Source organism: Psammomys obesus, unplaced genomic scaffold, assembly GCF_907164565.1.
Source record: "Psammomys obesus unplaced genomic scaffold, mPsaObe1.curated_primary_1811, whole genome shotgun sequence".
Lineage (NCBI taxonomy): Eukaryota > Metazoa > Chordata > Mammalia > Rodentia > Muridae > Psammomys > Psammomys obesus.
The window spans coordinates 5,330,021-5,347,664 of record NW_026596234.1 but is presented as its reverse complement, the minus strand read 5'-3'; the positions used below and the strand labels follow the sequence as shown (position 1 = coordinate 5,347,664).

Below are 17,644 nucleotides of genomic sequence, written 5' to 3'. Positions count from 1 at the left end.
TGCCCATCTGCAGGTGTTGGCCATGGAGAGAGATGGAGCTTATTCCTGGTGGAAAGCCTTCCCTTGCTGGTGTAAGGGGTTGGGCTAGGCCCCCCTGGACAGCCAGGAGCTTTGGAGAGAGGTAGATGGGATGGCTGCTGTTGGGACCCCGTGACCCTGCCTGGCCAGAGGAACTGGCAAGAGGGACATTATTCAACTCATGGGACTGAGAGACCAAGTACCTTAGTTTCATTTCCTGTTGCTGTGATGAAATACCCTGGCAAAAGCAACGTAAGGGAGGAAAGAGTTATTTTAGCTCAGAGTTCCAAATTATAGTCCATCAGAGCAGGGACCTGAGGAAGTCAGCAGCAGGAGCTTAAAGGAGTTAGTCATATCACATCCATAATCAGAAGCCAATGGGTATGTGCATGACCCACTACCTAGGGAATGAAACCACCCCTCTAGACAGTTCTTCTCACATAGTTCCCCATAGATGCACCCACCCACCAACTTAATCTAAGTCCCCACTGAGACTTCCTTTCCAGGTGAGTTTAGATGTGTCAGGGGCAGGTTTAGCCATCTAGCTGCCTGAGTCCATTAATTTTCAGCCCCTGTGCCTTAGCACACTGAAGATCCAAAGGGTGAAAAACCCTCAGCAGTGCTGATGAGATAGAACAGCTGTTCTTCACCCCCCCAACACACAGGAGAGTATCCACAACTAAAGGGGCCAGGAGGAGCCTGGGTAACCTAGAGGCCCACTAGGGTCCAGGATTCTTAAGTGGGAGGGAAGCAGATCAGAAGCAACAGAGCCCATGAGAAGCCATGAACCCAGAAGAGAATGATGGTCTGGAGCCTGTGAGGCATGTGGATGGCACTCACTGGTCAGAGAACACAGGCTTTGTCTGGAGGTGCCACAGCCCTTCTCACAGAGACTCTTGGCCTCCGTGATGGTAAGAGGTAATGGTTTAAGATCCTGGGTGTGTGCCAGTTGGTAACAGCGGCCACAGGAGACATATACAGGAACTTCTTACGTATGCTCAGACCCATGGACCAAGTGGCAGAAGGGCCTTGCCTTCCCCAGCCAGAACTCAAGGGACCCAGGATTCTCAGCTGCACCTGTGCCTTGGAGGCCATAAGAAGCAAGAGGCTGAATGCCACTGTGCAGCTGTCCCCAAGAGCTGGACTTGCTGATTGCCCCAGCATGCCTCCACCAGTTAGCCCCATTATAATGCACCAGTGTGAAAGTAGATACATGACTATATCACACCCGTGTAATGAAATTAATATTCATGTTAATGTGAAAAAGGGATATTAAATTAACATGAAATATAATGTGAGATTAATATTAGTATAACACAGGCTCTTACATAGTCCAGGCTAGTCTTGAACTTGCTATGTTGTAAGCCCAGGCAGTGGTGGCACACACACCTTTAATTCCAGTACTCAGGAGGCAGAAGCAGGTAGATCTGTGTGAGTTCGAGGCCAGCCTGGTCTACAGAGAGAATTCCAGTCTCTGCAAATGGTCACAGGCTCCAGGAGCATCTGAGAGGGGACACTAGTTGGCAGAGGCTGTGTGTGTGTGTGTGTGTGTGTGTGAGGGAGAGAGAGTATAGGCCAAAGGACTATGGAGTCAGTTCTCTCCTTTGACCTTTACCAGTGTTCTGGGGATTGAACTGGGGTCTCTAGGCATTCAGTTCAAAGCACCTTTGATTCCCTGAATCACCTTGCTGACCCTTGGCTTGCTCCATGATGCTGCCTCCCAATTCCTTGTGGTATTGTCTCTGGTCACTTGGTCCCCTAGCTGGGTCTCTGGCATTTATCTAACCTTTGCTGCCTCCCAGGACAGGATTTCCCCCTCTGAAATGGGGATCCTCCACAGCATGGAAGCCAGCAATGACAGCATCAGGGGGTGGCAAGAGCTGCTGGTGGTTTCAGGCTTTTGCCAAGGGCTTTGCCTCCAGAGCTGCTGACCATGTGAGAGTTATAATTATCCCCCGGTGGCAGGAGGGTGACAGGGACTAGCCAGTCCCAGCTCCGCCCCTTGCCCTTCTTAGGGCCAGCTGGGCAGCCTGTCTATGCCCACACCATCAAGGCTTCTGACAGCTGGCCTTGCCATCTGGGTAATGGGGCAGCCCAAGCCTGAAGCCGGATCAGTTCTGAGCTTGAGTCTCTTCTTTGCCAGGTGCTATTGGCCCATCACAGACACAGGTTTAGACAAATTGTAATCAGCTGGTGGTCAGACCAGCTGGGTTATGGCCAACAGCACCCCACTCCAGCCCAGAGAATAAGGGTGTTAACACCCCCACCCTTGAGTTCTAATCCTGACTCTGCTCAATCTGGCTGTATTGTCCTGGATATCTGGGATTCCACCTTTGCATCACACCAGGGGACCAGGGCAGCTTCTGAATGGGCCTGGGAGAGTAGAGATGAGGTTCTGGAGTTGGAATGGCTCAGGAGCCTCTGTGAGCAAGCTTCAGGCACTTCACCTGAAAACCAGGCTCATGGGTAATGGTGTAGGGCTGCTTCTGGGTTAAGTCACCTAATCTAGGGAAATCCCCAGTGAGGACACCACACAGCCCAAATGAACTTCATCATTAATGGTGCGTGAGGCAATTCCCAGCACTCAAAACATATCCCTGAACCAAGAATGGAGGCACAATGCTTGTGATGCCAGCACGTGGGAGGCTCAGGCAGGAGGATCGAAAGAAAGAGGTTGGCCTGGGCTGCATAGTGAGACCCTGTGTGAGAGGTGACAGGCAGGGGAGGATTCATTAATCGCCAGTAGCTGCAGCTGTCACTTCTGAGTCTTTGCATCCACCATTCCCTACTCCCCAGGAGGGGCCCCTGCCCGCACTTACTCTTTCCTGCCCTCTTTGTCCCCCACTAAGTGCCCACCTGGGCAACTGTGTCTGGTAGACATGTTTTCTATGTAGACCCATACACTTGCGGCAGCTGTACACTTCGGGAATGGAGGCTTGGCGGATGTCTGCTTCCCATTCATGGCATCCCTGGCCCAGAGTCGCGGCCGTTAGAGCAAGTGTGTTCAGAGCGAGGCGAATGGACGGGCAGCGGGTGGTGACACGTGGGAGGTGGAGACCCTGAACAGGTGCAAAAGTGGATGATACAGAAACCCAAAGAGGCAGGGGGAGCTACGAGCAGGAACCGTCCCCCCGACAGCCATAGTATCAGACTGGGAGACTCAGCCAGCCCCCAGGGCTCACGCCCGCGCGGCGCTCTCACAGGTTCTGCGATTCCCCTCCCCCCTCCTCCCGCCCGGCCGGCAGCACGTGCCTGCAGCGTCCGCCTAGCCAGCTCCTTGGGGCGGGGCCCTTGGGAAGCGGAGGGGCGGGGCTGGGCCGCGGCAGGGGCGGCGCTGGGACTTGTAGGCGACCAGCCCTGAAGCCAACAGTTCTTCCCACCAGCCACAGCGTGACACCTAGGAAACTGAGGCCCCGAGAAGGCACCCAGGTGGCTCAAGATTTCAGTCATGGCCATCTAGGAATAAGTCAAGAACACACTTTAAACAGTTTTCAAAAGGCACTTCTAAAGGGGTCTTTGGTCTGGAGGCCTCCTCTTTACATTCCATCTTTACGGAATCTTTACGGATTCACTCAACAGACATTTCCTGGAGGTGCCTCTTTTGCCAAGCCCTACAGCTTGAGCAAAACCTGCTAGAGCCCAGTTGTCAGGGAGCTCATTCAACAACAGGACACCCTTAGACCAGGAGGAGGCCCAGCTGGGTAGTGTCTGAAAAACGAGCCCTACAACAGAGCAAAGGTGAAGCAAAGAGGGCAAAGGTGAGAACATGAGGCTGTGCAGGGGATACCCCCAGCAGGCTTTCAGGCATGAGGTTCTGCTCTGGGCCAAGGAGCCTAGGCAGAAGCGTGCTTCACTGGCAAGGAGCAGACTGAGTGGAGCTGAGCCTACACGGAGGCTGCCTGCCTCACTGTCCCTCTTGACCAGTGCGCCAGGCCTGTTTTTAATCCCACTGAAAGCTGCAGGTCCTCAGGTCTCAGTGTGATAGCCAGAGATGGGGATTTAGGGGACGATGGATCAGGGCTGCTTCCTGGCCCAGCAGCTAAGGCATCCTGCCTACTTCTGTACTGAAATTCCCATTTTCTTTTTTAGATGTGGGTTTCATGTCATACAGACCGGCTTCTGACTTTATGTAGCAGGAGGTGAACCCATAATCCCCTCAACTCCTCAGTATTAGGATCACAGGTATCGAAATGCATGCCTCTTTCACAAGGGGCCCCACGTTTGCATTTGCACTGGGCCAGAAGAGTTCTGCAGACTGTCATCCTGCCCCAGTCTTGAACCTCTTTCTACGTGGCATGCTGTTCTTTCTGCTTGTTTTCCTAAAAATAGCCCCACAGGAGTTCCTATGCCAGTGACAAGGGAACCCAGACGTGTCTACCCTCTCCCATGATCTCATGGCTCTTAGCTCCTTTCAAGACAGTAGAATACGTATTCATTATTGATTAGCCCTCGTTTCCACAGAAACCATAGGGTCTGGGAGTATGCTTTTGCTGAAGCCCCAGCATAGAGTGCCCAGGACCCCAAAAGTACTTACGACTGGAATTATTTATCTTCTCTATACATGGCAAATCCACTTTGCCTTTACTTTTTTCTGAAATAGGATCTCATTTAGCCCAGCTGATGGCCTCGAGTTCCTGATCCTTTTCCCTGCCCTACCTGAGTGCTGGGTTTACAGGTGTGTGCTACCAGCCAGGTTCATGTGATGTTGAGATCAAACACAAGGTTTCGCGCAGGAGCCACATCTTCGGACCTTTTAACAAGTCGCTCCGGCGTAAACCACTGATCCAAGTAGCTGACTCAAGCAGCGCATGGAATGTACCGGACCGTGCGCCCCCGGGAAACCAGCTGATACAGGCGAACACGCAGGGGCTAAGACGACTCACTAGCCAGGCGTTCAGACACAGCGGTCGTGCTTAGAACTACATTTCCCGGCAACCTCCGTTTAATGGGGGCGTGTCCGAATGGGGGCGTGGCCTCGGGGCCACGCTACAAAGGCGGCCGGCAGCTCGCGGGGCGCGGAGTAGGCGCTTGGCGGCGGAGTGAGGAGCGGTGTGGGACGGCGTGGGGGTACTCGGATTCGGCCTTCGACACCCCCGCATGCGCCGGCCGGCTCGGTAGCGGCGGCCCTGATGCTGCTGCAGCCCTCGTGCGCCCCGAGCGTGTTCCCGCGGCCGCCCGCCGTCCCCAGCGCCATGCACGGCTCGCAGAAGGACACCACGTTCACCAAGATCTTCGTGGGCGGCCTGCCCTACCACACAACCGACGCATCGCTCAGAAAGTACTTCGAGGGCTTCGGAGACATCGAGGAGGCCGTGGTCATCACCGACCGCCAGACCGGCAAGTCCCGCGGCTACGGCTTCGTGAGTGCCCGCGGCGCGCGCACCTGCCGCCGCCCCTCCCCCACCACCTCCCAGACCCGCCGCGCGCAGCCGGGACTCCGGGGCTTCCCGGGGCTGTCGGCCCTTCCCCCACACTTTCTAGTCTCCCCAAATAAGCGTAACCTTTAGCACCAGCGACCTGAAGACGGTTTCCCACTTCCTTCCACTCTAGTGTCCCCAAACTTCTCCTCTGAGAAAGTTAACGGTATTTACTGCTCGCCAAGAACAGCCTGGGGCCTCCCCTTGGGGTTCACTTTACTACACCTCCCAGGGGATTGTCGCTGTCCTTGAAGGCTGGATTTCTCAGCACTTGAACTTAGGGGAAAGAGCTGTAATAGGCGAGGCAGAGAATACAGTGCCCCAGGGGTCCTGAATACCAGATACCCTCCGGAGAGAAAAGACCCAGAGATGGCCTGATGCCAAGGCAGAGCCCTCTTCCTTTCTTCTGTGTCCTGCTTCCCTCAGCCAGCCACCGAAGCCCCTGACCCTCTGTGTTCCTGCAGGTGACCATGGCAGATCGGGCAGCAGCTGATAGGGCTTGCAAAGACCCTAACCCTATTATCGATGGCCGCAAGGCCAATGTGAACCTGGCCTACCTGGGTGCCAAGCCTAGGAGCCTGCAGACTGGTGAGAACTTGAGTTTTCTTTCCAGCCCTTCTGGTTTCTATATTCAGCTTTGGTATCTGTCTGATGGAAAACGCTGCCCCCGCTCCCCCTTTGTCCCAGAGTGGCAGCCAGCAATCATGTGCCTGCAGAGCCAGCCTAGAGCAGCCACCCCCAGCTTGGGAGGTTGATCCTCTTCCGCAGCAGTGTATGGTCCCATCAATACCAAATCTCAAATGTCTGTCCTCCAAGGGAGGGAAGAAGTCAGTTGCCAACGACTTCTGGAGATTGGGGGACACCCAGAGAAGCTGCTACTAACTGTGGGCTTCTCTGATGTGACTGGGTGTTGAGAGTTCACTAGCAGAGCCAGGGAGGGTGGCTGGGGTGGGAGAGGAAGCTAACTATCCCTTGTGACTAAGACAGTGTGGCATGCGTTACTCTGCCTGTCTGTGTGTGGCCTCGGGACCTTGCCCATGCAGTATGCTGTCCCTAACTGTCCTCTTGTTTTAGGCTTTGCTGTTGGTGTGCAGCAGCTACACCCCACCTTGATCCAGCGCACCTATGGGTGAGTGGATATAGCTGGTGCAGGTGGGAGGGCCTTGAGGTGAGACAGCTGTGGGGGTTCTCAGACTCAGATCTGAAAGGCTGGGGAAATGGCTGTTTGAGAAACTGTATTGAGTTTGGGGGGTGTGGAGGAAGAGATAAGACCAACAGCATTTCTCTAACCCAAAGGAGAGTACACGCCTTCAGGCTGCTACATACCTTGTCCCCACTTACGTGACACCTTCTCTGCCAGGTGTCACATGGCCATCTGTGGGGACAGCTGTTCTGACCAAGTGGGGGTGATAGGTACACACCTAGTGCGGGCAATTCTCCCTGGGCCCTTCCTGGGGTGTGCTCCAATGTGGGCAAGTGCCATGAAGATAGCTACTGTGGGTCTGCACCAGCTGGGGTTTGATGTTTGTGAATGGCATAGTAGGCGGCTGTCACTGGTGGTTGGCTTTTTGTGTAGTCACTTGCTGTGTCCCACCTCCTTCCGTCCCGAGAAGAGTGATAGGCCTGCGTGCTGCTTAGGAGAGGACTCACACACAAGGAAACACAAAAGTTGGACCCTGCTGCTTGTCTGTTTCTCCAGTGCAGACCAGCTGTGAGTGGGCACTCTTGACACCGACCCCACCTTTTGCCGTGGCAAGCTTGCCAAGTCCTGGCTGTCAGATTTTGTGTTTGAAGTTTGTGGGTGGAGTAGAGTAGGGTGTCTGTTGGGGCTGGAGCTGAGCTTGGCCAGCACAGTGGGTCAGATGACTGGAGAGGGTGCTGCTTATGTCCTCTAAGCGTGCTTGTCCTGTGGGGAGGTGCTGGGATTCTCCACAACCGTGCTTGGGGTTGGTGCGAGCTGAGCAGGAGTATATATTATATATGGGGGGTTGTGGTCTGGGCCCTAGCCTGTTTCCTGTCATAGTGTGACTGTTCTCCTGGGGTACTTGGGGTACTACTGTGGCAGGGGGTAACATCACTTTTTTGGCCTGGTATCTGTTCCCTATGTGTTGTAGGCTGTCTGGAAGAAGTTTGGGGACTACTCAGCCTTGGTATATCCATCTTTCTTGTATTCTCCCCTGCGAGCTGTGTGAGGAGAGTGCCTGCTCTCCAGTAGCTTGCTGTGTTCCTCGGCTGGGTTTCAGGCTTTTAGTGGGCTGAGTTGAGATGTGCACACAGAGCCTCTATCTGCTGCTTACACTGGGACATGCCTCCCCACTGGCTCTGACACATAGCAACTGCCTTGGAGCCACTAGTGCTTGGCCTCTGTGGTCCTGAGATCTAGGTTCACATCCTGTCTGTTGCTCTGACTATGCCCCTTTTAGTTGCCTTTTCTCGTCTGGAAAATGGGGACACCACTCTTTAAGATGATCTGGTCTCCTGGAAAAGGTTTTCTGTTCTCAGGTGGCTAGTGACTTACCCAGGGGTTGAGGTTTGAACTCAGGGTCTTTGGGGGTGGGTGGGTTCCAGGAATCCTGGTACTCGGGGGCACTTTTGACATCAGGCCACAGTGACTGGTAACTAGATTAATGGTCAGGTCATCTAACACTGTGTCTACAAAGTGGCCTCACAACGTTTGTTGGTTGCCGAGGAGTGTAGACCCAAATGGACAGGTGGACACGGGGCAGTGGTGGGTCTACATTGCCAGTAGTCCTTGGCACATCCTCTGAGGCACATCCCACCCTGCCCTTGCCAAATTCTGGGCAGCCTGGGTGGTGGTGGCAGCGTGGCCAGGCCTTGCTGCCTGGGTCAGTTGCTGTGAGCACCCAGCTGGGAGGTAGAATTGGCCTGTCAGCAAGCCCCCTTTGTTTTTGCAAACAATCTGGCCGGCCTAACTGGGCCTGACTCAGCGGTTGCCCTGGCTGAGGGCCTGGTGGGAGCTGGAACGTGGCAGCTCAGAGCCTGCGGGCACCTAGCTGTACTTTTTTTTCCCCTAGGCCCTTGACACTCTGAAGACCACACAGCCCACCTGTAGGCCAAACCACTTGGGGCCTCCCTGTCTAGTTCAAATACCCCTCAGCTCAGAAAGATTCTTGACGGACTGTCAGGTTTTGTTGTTTGCGTGGGTGCTCATTTGCTTGCTCCATGCCTGCTTGTTGAATAGGCCTTGCTGGCTGCACAGCCTGTGCTTGTCCATCATGTAACTGTATATGGACCCAAGACTCGGTATTTGGTGAAGACTTCTCAGCTACTGCAATAGCTTTTGCCAGCCTCCTGGCCTGTGTAGTAATCCCTGGTGGGGATAAGTGACCCAGGGCCTTCCAGCATGGGGGTCTCTACCAGCCCTGGGCACAGTCAGTAATTCAGGTAGGAAGGGAGGGCTGAATAGTTGGAGATTACCCCACCCTGGTAATGTGTTGATCTGACTTGTCAGGGCCCCCTAGAGTGAAGGGTGTCTGTACGAATTCAGCCTAAGGCTCATGGGTTGCTGAGGTGTTCCCTCACCCACCCCAGCCTGGCAGCCCTTGGAGCTTCCTGTGCTATATTTGAAGGGCCTGTTGCTCTAGGAGGCTGCCCTCTCTGTTCTTAGGGGAACCTTGCAAGATGCCTGCTCACTCAGATCACATTTTCTCCCCAACCTGGAGCCAGGCCCTAAGGGCTGAGGTCAGGCCAGGGTCCCAAGGTGCTAGGTGTCAGGTTGCACTTCTATTCAGTAGCCATGGCAACAGGGCCATGGTAAGGACTGATTGATTGTGGTGTATGGGACCTGTTGATCCCAAGGCCATGGAACCTGTAGGGTTTTTGCTGGGTGGTCCTTCAGCAAGCCCAGCAGCAAGCTTTGCTGGCCTAAGCTTGGAGCTCATAGGTGAGTGTCCTGCCCTCTGTCGGGCTACTCAGGCCCATCCCACCTTTCCTAGCATCTCTCTGCCCTTATAACAGTTCTTGGATGGATGTTCTGTCCCCGAGACAAACAGGATCCAGGAACCTTTTCCCTATCTAGGGCTTTCCCACAGTCATCATTGTACAGACTTCGGTTTTCTGTGGGACGGACCCGGTACACGCTTAGAGATGTCTGTCCTGATGCCATGTCACTAGGCCTATGCATGAGGTGATAGGGAGGAGACTGTCTCCGCCAAGAATGGGGGAGGGGTGGTAAGCTCGTGCATGTCATACTGTTGACTCAGATGCTCTGAGTGAGGCATGTCCCCAACCCAGGACCCAGTGCACAAGGCTACCTACAGTTAAACAGTGTGCTGCTGGGGTGCTCCGGAATGAGCAGTGTTATGTGTCAAGTCTGACTGGCTAGTTGAGCCACATACTGGTACTGGTGTAAATGAGTGCCATAGGGTCCCACACTATGTCAGACATTTCCTGCACAGACAGTACACCTAGTGAGAGGAGACTGGGGGAAGGGACATTGTTCGTGCACCTTCAGAGGGGTTTGTCCTAGTTCCACTGAGCACAGTGAAAAGTGAGGCCAGGGTGAGGATGCAGTAGGGGCAGGTGTCTGTCATTCTCTGGCTCAGGAGGTCTGTCTAGGGGAGCGGCAGGGAGGATTTAGAAGTGCAAGCATGAAGCCAGGCCCAGAGCAGCAGGTGCAAGCGTGCTCACCCCACCACCTGTGGGGTGTCTTGGGGGTGCCCAGCTTGCTTCCCCCATCATCACTTCCTGTTTGGCAGCCTGTCTGGAGGCAGGCGTGGGCTGTGTCTTGTCTGACCCTCCCAGAGGGCGTATAGCCTGTGCTGCTGCACCTGTTGTTTGTCCCTGATGTGACAAGCCAGCCTCAAGTGCTCTTAGTTCCTCTCAGAGTTCAGTTATTGCCAGGTGCCTGAGGGACCTCTTCTGAAGCCTCAGGCTGAGGGTCCACCAGGTGGCCCACTGGCCCCTTGATCTTGGCCCAGGAGTTAGGCATCCCTCGGAATGATGGCTTTGCTCCTTTGCCCAGCCCTCCTTCAGTCTCAGTGTCGGTTGGGAACCTGCAGTGATTCTGACCTTCCTTTGTGTCAGGCCAGAGACTCTAACTGCTGGTGTGATCACAGTGCCTCCTGCTAGGAGGCTTGCAACAATGTGAGACAGGTCCACACGGGACAGTGCAAGAGCTGTGAAGGGAAGGGACTATAGGTTGATATAAGAGCGGAGCCCAGAGCCCAGTGTGTGAGTCTCCAGTGACAGAGACAGCCAAACCACCCCACTGAGGAGAAAATGGGTCATGTTTGACTTTTTTTTTTTTTTGATACAAGGTCTTGTTATGCAGCCCAGGTTGCTCTTGAACCTGCAGTGAGCTTCCTTTGGCCTCTTCAGTACTGAGATCAAAGGTATGCACTATCAGGTCTTATATAGCCCAGCAGACCTTGACCTCCTGATTCTCCTGCCTCTACCTCTCTTGCTTTCTGGAGCTGGTTCTTGAACCCAGCCATATTCGTGGTAGACAAGCTCTCTACCCCTGGGCTACTCAGCAATCCCCCTGCTTCCGGAGGGCTAGGATTTGGGTTTGTTTTGAAGGCATCCCTCTAGTGCAGGGTTGAGCCAGGTCTTCCCTCAGGACAGCAGCCATCCAGCCTGAGGCAGTGGAATCACCTGGACCCCTAGCATGGGGAGAAGGGCTAAGATGCCAGAGTGGAAAGTAGAAGTCCTTGGCCTTGGAGTCAGAGGCCGTCATAGCGTACAACTTTGAAAGTAGCAGGTGGAATTTGGACAGGCTCAGATGGACCTGCTGTTCCAGTTGGCTCCCACAATAGTGTGTCTCCTATCTGCATTCACCTGCCCCAACACTCAGCCAGCTGTCTGTGAACCCCAGAGAACCTGGTGTCCCCATCACAGAGGATTCCCAGGAGGCCTGCCAGGCTGCCACACACAAGCTACCACCCCACCCCAAGGCTGGGTCTGCTGGTAAGCTGCCAGGTTGCCTCCAGCACCATGGCATAAGGCCCTAGGGAGAGAGAAAAAAAAAAGTGAAATGGGCTCATTTGCCTTTTTCGCTTTTATTTTCAGTGGTTGCTTCATTTTCGGGAAATGAGCCCTCCTGAGCTGCAGGCACTGTTTTTTCTGAGAGTTGGGCTATTCAAGGCCTTTACTCACACTGCCCACCCTCTGCTCTGGTTGGTAGCCGTGGTAGCTGTGCTCAAGACGTGGTAGCTGTGCTCAAGACGGGGAGACAGATGTCTCGTATGTCACTGCAGAGTTCCCACCCCTTTTCTGGGGTCAACCAGGAGCCCAAGGGATGCGCTTGTGGCATCTTGTGTACTAGTTGGGAAACTGAGACCAGGGAAAGGGCAAACAGGTCATGGGATCTGGACCCTTATGCTCCTCTAGGCTGAGTCAGAAGACTCAGCTGTTTGTTACCCTGACTCTGGACTTGGTGTAAGGAGAGGCCACCTCTTCCACTCTTAGTGGTCAGGTTCTCATGGCTCCACCCTTCAGACTCAGCTGTCAGTCCTGTCATCTAGCACCCAGAGCAGCCCACTCTGGGTACATCCCTTCAGCCTCTGGTGGCTTGGTAACTCAGTGCTACCCAGAACCAAATACCAGTGGGAAGTGCTGGAACCCGCTGCCGGAGTCGAGCAGTTCTTGTCTGGGAGTGAGGATTGAAAGAAAAATTAATAAACCAACACACTGCACATGGGATCTTTTCTTGAGGGCTCTTGTAGAAACTAGTCACCTCACTTTATTCCAGTAATCCCTTTTTTAAGTTAGAGCAAAAGCACCTCAGTGCAATGAAAGAATTCACAGGGAAGTCAAAACTTCTTTACCTTGACCACCTGTCTGTGTGACTCTCACACAAACAAAAGGTGTGAACTTGACAAGATATCCCACCTGCTGTCGCAAACAGAAGGAGAGAGACTTGGCAGTTTATCACTGACTCCAGTGAAGGCCAGGGTGAAAACATGTCTTTCCTCGGAAATCAGAGCAGCCTGGCTAACCAGCAGCTCCCCACAGGGAAGCTGAATAGTCATCCTTGCTCTAGCATCACATGGATCTCCCTGGCAGGAGGAGGGTCTCCAGAGCTCTAGGCTTTAGACTTTAGTGGTCTCTGGCCTAGGAACTCTTTTCTTCCGCTGCTACTCAAGGGTGAGATTAATTGTCCTGGGCCACCCTGTCTTGAGGAAGGGCAAAAGATTCCCTGAAGAGAGTAAGTAAAGGGAATCCTTGGTGTGAGGAGATGATGGCATCTGCTCTCAATTGAGGCCTGGGTGGGCAGAGCTTGAGAAAGTTGGTGGCAGAGCACTCTAAGCTGGGCGTGGGAGCCACTGGAGAGTGGGTCTCCTGACCTTTAGCTTTTAGCCCCCAAGACCTGGGTATGAAAAGTGTCTGTTTACTTGGCCTCTCCCCAGTCCCTGATACGCCAAAGGTATGGGGTTCCCACAAGGGTGGAGATCCAGCAGCATTCTTACCTCTTGGAGTCTGAACAAGCAGCACTGGGGAAGGCTCTGAACACACATGGCACTTCCAGGCTTTAAGCAGGGAAGTAGGGCTGGGGCCTGTAGCAGAGTGCAGCCTGGGATCAGGGCGGCCCTTGAACAGGGCTCGGAGCTAGAACCAGGAGGGTTTTAAAATACAGAATGTGACTGTGCAAGAATGTTCTGTGTTGTGTAGGCCCCTCTATCACAGCCATCGCCACCATTGGCCTGGGTAGTGTCCCACTGCAGTGAGCTTGCCTGGCACTGTAGTGCACGTGGCACTTGAAGCTGGGTAATTCTGTGTTCCAGGAACTGCCCCAGGTGTTTAGATGCTAGCTGTGCTCCTGGTCTCTATCCCTGAGGTAACAGTAGCATCCTGCAGTGATGGTTTAGAGCGCAGTTCCGATGGAACATGGCCTAGGTGGGCGACTTGGCAGACCTCTGAGCCTCTTTACCTCCCCTATGTCTAAGACAGGTGTGGTGCCACACAGCACAGTGCTAACTGGCTGAGAACTCAAGGAAAGTATAGGTGAATAGGCAGAGATGTGGATGTTCTGGAGCATTCAGGCCATACAGGATTGGGCAGATCCTCCGGGTAGGCAAAGTAGGAACCAGCCCCTGATGTAAGCACGTGTCCTTGACCTGTGAGTTGGCTTTGCAAGGAGCCTAGGTGTTAGTGAGCCTCTGTTAGCAAGCGCCACCCCTAGAGGGTAAGGGCTCCCACCCATATTTAGGGAAGTTCAGAGCGTGGCACTCCAAAAGCCCAAACCGATGAGAGTGCTTCTGAGTCTTAGGGTAGGTGGGGGCCACAAAGATAGGGAAATTCCCCGCTATTTATAACACCCATTATAGGGGGTCTCCTCCCTCTTACAGGTAGAGGGGCTCTCAACACACACCAGGTAGGGGCACCAAGATAGGCTGTGCTTCTCTGGGAAGGCCTCAGTCCCAATTAGGACCCTCCTATAGTCTCCATGGCAGGCATCACAGCACCCTCTACCAGAGCTCTGATTTCAGGAGGGTCAGGCCTGTGGAGCAGTGCAGGGAGTGGCCCTGGATCCCAGGCTAAGGCAGGGGGATGCTCAAGTGCAGGAGTCTTAGGTGCTGTGGGGTCTGCTGCTGTGTAAGTTTTGGTCTTAGCACAAGGGCTTGGGGGTCTGGTAGGCCAGCTGGGTGGTGATGGGAGCAGTCCATGATAGGCAGTCCTATCATGCTTACTCCTGCCTGGCCTTCCTCCCTGCTGTGGCCTAGACCCTGCCCTCAAGCCCCACTTTCTAGCAGTACCCCTGAGCTATGGTTTCTGTCTCTACCTCATCCTGCAGAGTTCAGCCCAGTGTTCTGCTCATGGCTAAGTGCTAGCAGGAATGTGAGAAGGTATCATGCAGCTCACGGTATTGTTTGAATCCACTTCAGTGCTATTCCAATCAAGGAAATAGGACAGCCAGCAGAGGAGGGTAGACACCTGCCTGGGACTCCTGCATAGGCTGTTTGGCCCTACAACTGCAGCCAGTTGCCTGTGCAGCATACAGGCTGCTGCTCACTGCTAGTGCGTGGTGTCCTGGCAATGTCTGGTTAGCTTCCCCAGCACTCTGAAAATGAGAGGGCAGCTGTGAGGGTGATGGGTGCAGAGATTCCCAGACAGTGTGCGGGCTCACACCTGTGTCGGGTATGCCTCCTTGCGTGTACCCCAGTGATTCTCCTAGCTCCACCCCAGCCTTGCCTGTGTCGCTTTAGTAAATGTGCTCTCAGATGCTGCTGTGGGGCTGGAGAGATGGCTCGGTAGATAAGGTGAGTGGTGTACAAGTGTGAGGACCACAGTTCACATTGCCAGAACCTAGCAAGAGTCGGGTGGGTCTGCAGCTCACCTGTAATACCAGCATGTAGAAGACAAGGGTTCCCAGAGCCAGACCATAGAATCTGTGAGCTCTGGGCTCAAGTGAGAGACCCTACTTCAATATACACAATGCAGAGAGTAATCCAGGAAGTCTCTTCCTGCACATGCACACCACTCCAGTGGATCTGTGTGATGTTCCCTTCTCTGCCACCCACTCTATGGCCAGCCAGTTCTCCACACACTGAGGCTACGTGTCACTTTTCCATTTGTGACTGGTGGGTACTCGGATGCTGCTGTCACTGGTGACTGTGGCTCTTGTTTTTAATCATGCACATGTGCTCCTTGGCCTTTGGACCTCACCAGTGCTGCCTCTTCCCACTGTCTCTGCTGGGCATTCTCTGCACCATACCTCTCTGGGGTGGCTGTGGGAAGCCCTGTTGTCGTTAGGTGTACTCGGCCTGCAGTCTGTGCACCTACCTCATCCTTCACGGTTTTCTCCCTCAAAGTTTTTACTGTGGGTGGTGGCCTGGCCTGTGGTGGGGGCACCTTCACCCTAGAGGGGTGTTGGAAGTCAGTCCACTGGTCCCCTGGCTGTCCTTGATTATTCATGATCACACACAAGTTGCTGGGACTCAACCTAGCCATGTCTCTCTGGGAGTGACCTCTCCATAGAGATGAGCACATCCTGCTGCAGATGAGAGGCCTGGGGGAACAGAAAGACAGCTCTGGGGAGAAGTTAAGCATTTTCTTAGAGCAAAGCTCTCGAGTTATGACAGACTCCAGGCCTATAAAGATAGGAAGTGAGGCTCCCCACAGCCCAGAGGCACTTGGACACACCATGAGAGAGCTGCATGCTGACACCCTTGGTGGCATCTTGCTATAACCACAGCCTCTGCTGTTCATAAGTACCATCTGCAGGTGTCTGCTACAGAGAGACAGCCCTTCACCCAGTCCTGCCCAGTATGAGGCTGGCTGTCCAAGCAGACCCAGCAGCAGGTCCAGTTCCCTCTACTTCATTTTCCTGCTGCCTAGCCTGTATCTTCTTGTGGTATGCTATACTTTCTGGGGGAGACTACAGTCAAGGGCAGTAAGTGACACCGAGTGTATTTCCATAGTGGCTGGGGCATGCGGTAGGAGCTTAGGTGCCCTCCAGCTATAAGCTGCAGGACCTATGCAGTCACCTGGCACGGAGCACTCAGCTTTCCTGACTTTAAAATGGGCATGTTGGTAGGGCATCAGATAAGGCCTCTTGAGCATCTTGTTTCCCAGCAGAGTACAAGCACACTAGCAGTCCTGTGCCCTCTGTTCTGCAGTGGGTGTACCGGAACCCTTGCTGACAGGGAAGTAGTGGGTGGCTAGGGAGCAGGTGTCACCAGGATTTGGAGGTACCTGGCACGAGAGCTGCACTATTCCCCAAATGTTTTCACAGGCCTTCATTCAGCTCTGTCCTCAGTCTTGAGTTCTCAGTTTAAACAAAGGCCGTGTGTTTATACATTGTACAGTGGGTTCCATCCTGCAGGAGATGTGTGGGGAGTGGGGCTCTAGTCTGAGGAGAGGGTACTGTGAGAACTGGCATTCAGTGGCCTGTGGGGTTGGAGTACACCTGACGTGTTTCTGCATCTATGTTGTAGATGGGTACACAGACTAAGACAGGGTACAGATCTGCTCTTTGCTCTCCGCTCCCCTGGCCTCCCCACTCTGCCTACAGCTCCTGACACTCTGCTTGGCCCACAGGCTGACTCCCCACTACATCTACCCACCAGCCATTGTGCAGCCCAGCGTGGTGATCCCTGCCACCCCTGTCCCGTCACTGTCCTCGCCCTACCTTGAATATACACCAGCCAGCCCAGCCTACGCCCAGTACCCTCCAGCCACCTACGACCAGTACCCGTACGCCGCCTCGCCTGCTACAGCCACCAGCTTCCTGGGCTATGGCTACCCCGCTGCCATGCCCCCAGCCTTGTCTGCCGCTGCACCTGCAGGCACCACCTTCGTGCAGTACCAGGCGCCTCAGCTACAGCCCGACAGGATGCAGTGAGGCGCGTCCTGCCCAGGGTCACAGCCACCAGCCTGCCAGCCTCGGGAGCCACCAGCACTTGGGTCCCCTCAGGCCCCTGGGCCCACCTGCCCTGAAGGTACCAGCAAGCATCTTGTGCAGCCCTGCTGTGCTTGAAGGGGCTTGAGAAGGAAGGGCACACTCTTTGGAACCTCTACAGCCACTCCATGCCAGGTGCCTTACTCTGGGACGTGTGCAGACGTCCTCCCTCCTCTTTGGGAACTGTCCTCTGGGTGGAGCCGGCCTCCCGGAACCCTGCCCAGCTGCCCTTCAGTCGAAGCACTGTGCCATGTCCTGTTGGGAATATTCTGCTCTGAAGGCAAGACTGTCATCACTAAGAATCCCAAACCTATTTTTTACTTAGAGACTGGCTTTGGTCGATAGTTCCCTGTGGAAACAATGACAGTATTTCTCTGTGACAGTGTCACTGATGGGCTCCCTGGAGCTCCCCCTCCCCCACAGGGTGGCCATCATCAGACAGCAGGCCTGCAGGGCTCTGAGCTCCTGTCTGATGCTGTCCACCTCACCTGCAGAGATGCCTGTCAGGGCGAATTCTCAGGTGTCTGTTGCTGTGCCATTGAGGCCTTCTTCCTGGCCTGTCCCCTAAGGCAGGCCTTGTGCCCACCCAGCCTCCCATTGTCACCTGTGTGCCAGTTTGGGAGCATGACCTAGCTGCACAGGGAGACGTTCCAGCCCACATCTGGGAGGGTTGAAGTGGGCATCTCTGGCAGCATGGGCTGCCCGCAGGCTGGGCAGTGGGTCCCTCCACACCTACCTCAGGGAGCCAGTGTGTAGACACTCCACAGCATGCCTGATAGTCAGGGCCTGGAGGACAGAGGGAGTAATGTTATAATAATATTTTTATTAGAATGTTCTGATTATAAAA

General features: G+C 54.3%; 1 protein-coding gene across 2 annotated transcripts; it reads left to right on the top strand.

Annotated features, from left to right (window-relative positions):
* Positions 1 to 5,018: 5,018 nt before the first annotated feature.
* Positions 5,019 to 17,644, top strand: Rbm38 (RNA binding motif protein 38). 2 transcript variants are annotated; one of them, XM_055596178.1, is made up of 4 exons: positions 5,019 to 5,378; positions 5,900 to 6,023; positions 6,510 to 6,564; positions 16,437 to 17,644. In XM_055596178.1, the coding sequence occupies exons 1-4, from the start codon at positions 5,148 to 5,150 to the stop codon at positions 16,738 to 16,740; spliced, it is 714 nt and encodes a 237-aa protein (XP_055452153.1). In that variant the 5' UTR covers positions 5,019 to 5,147; the 3' UTR covers positions 16,741 to 17,644. The 2 variants fall into 2 exon arrangements, with proteins under 2 accessions (XP_055452153.1, XP_055452154.1); XM_055596179.1 differs by having other exon boundaries at positions 10,715 to 16,512.

Excerpts from the sequence above, each read along its gene's own strand:
- Rbm38 (XM_055596178.1), top strand. The coding sequence starts at position 5,148 with ATGCTGCTGCAGCCCTCGTGCGCCCCGAGCGTGTTCCCGCGGCCGCCC. Across the intron at positions 6,024-6,509 it reads GCCTAGGAGCCTGCAGACTG|GCTTTGCTGTTGGTGTGCAG; the intron begins GTGAGAACTTGA and ends CTCTTGTTTTAG. Across the intron at positions 6,565-16,436 it reads TTGATCCAGCGCACCTATGG|GCTGACTCCCCACTACATCT; the intron begins GTGAGTGGATAT and ends CTTGGCCCACAG.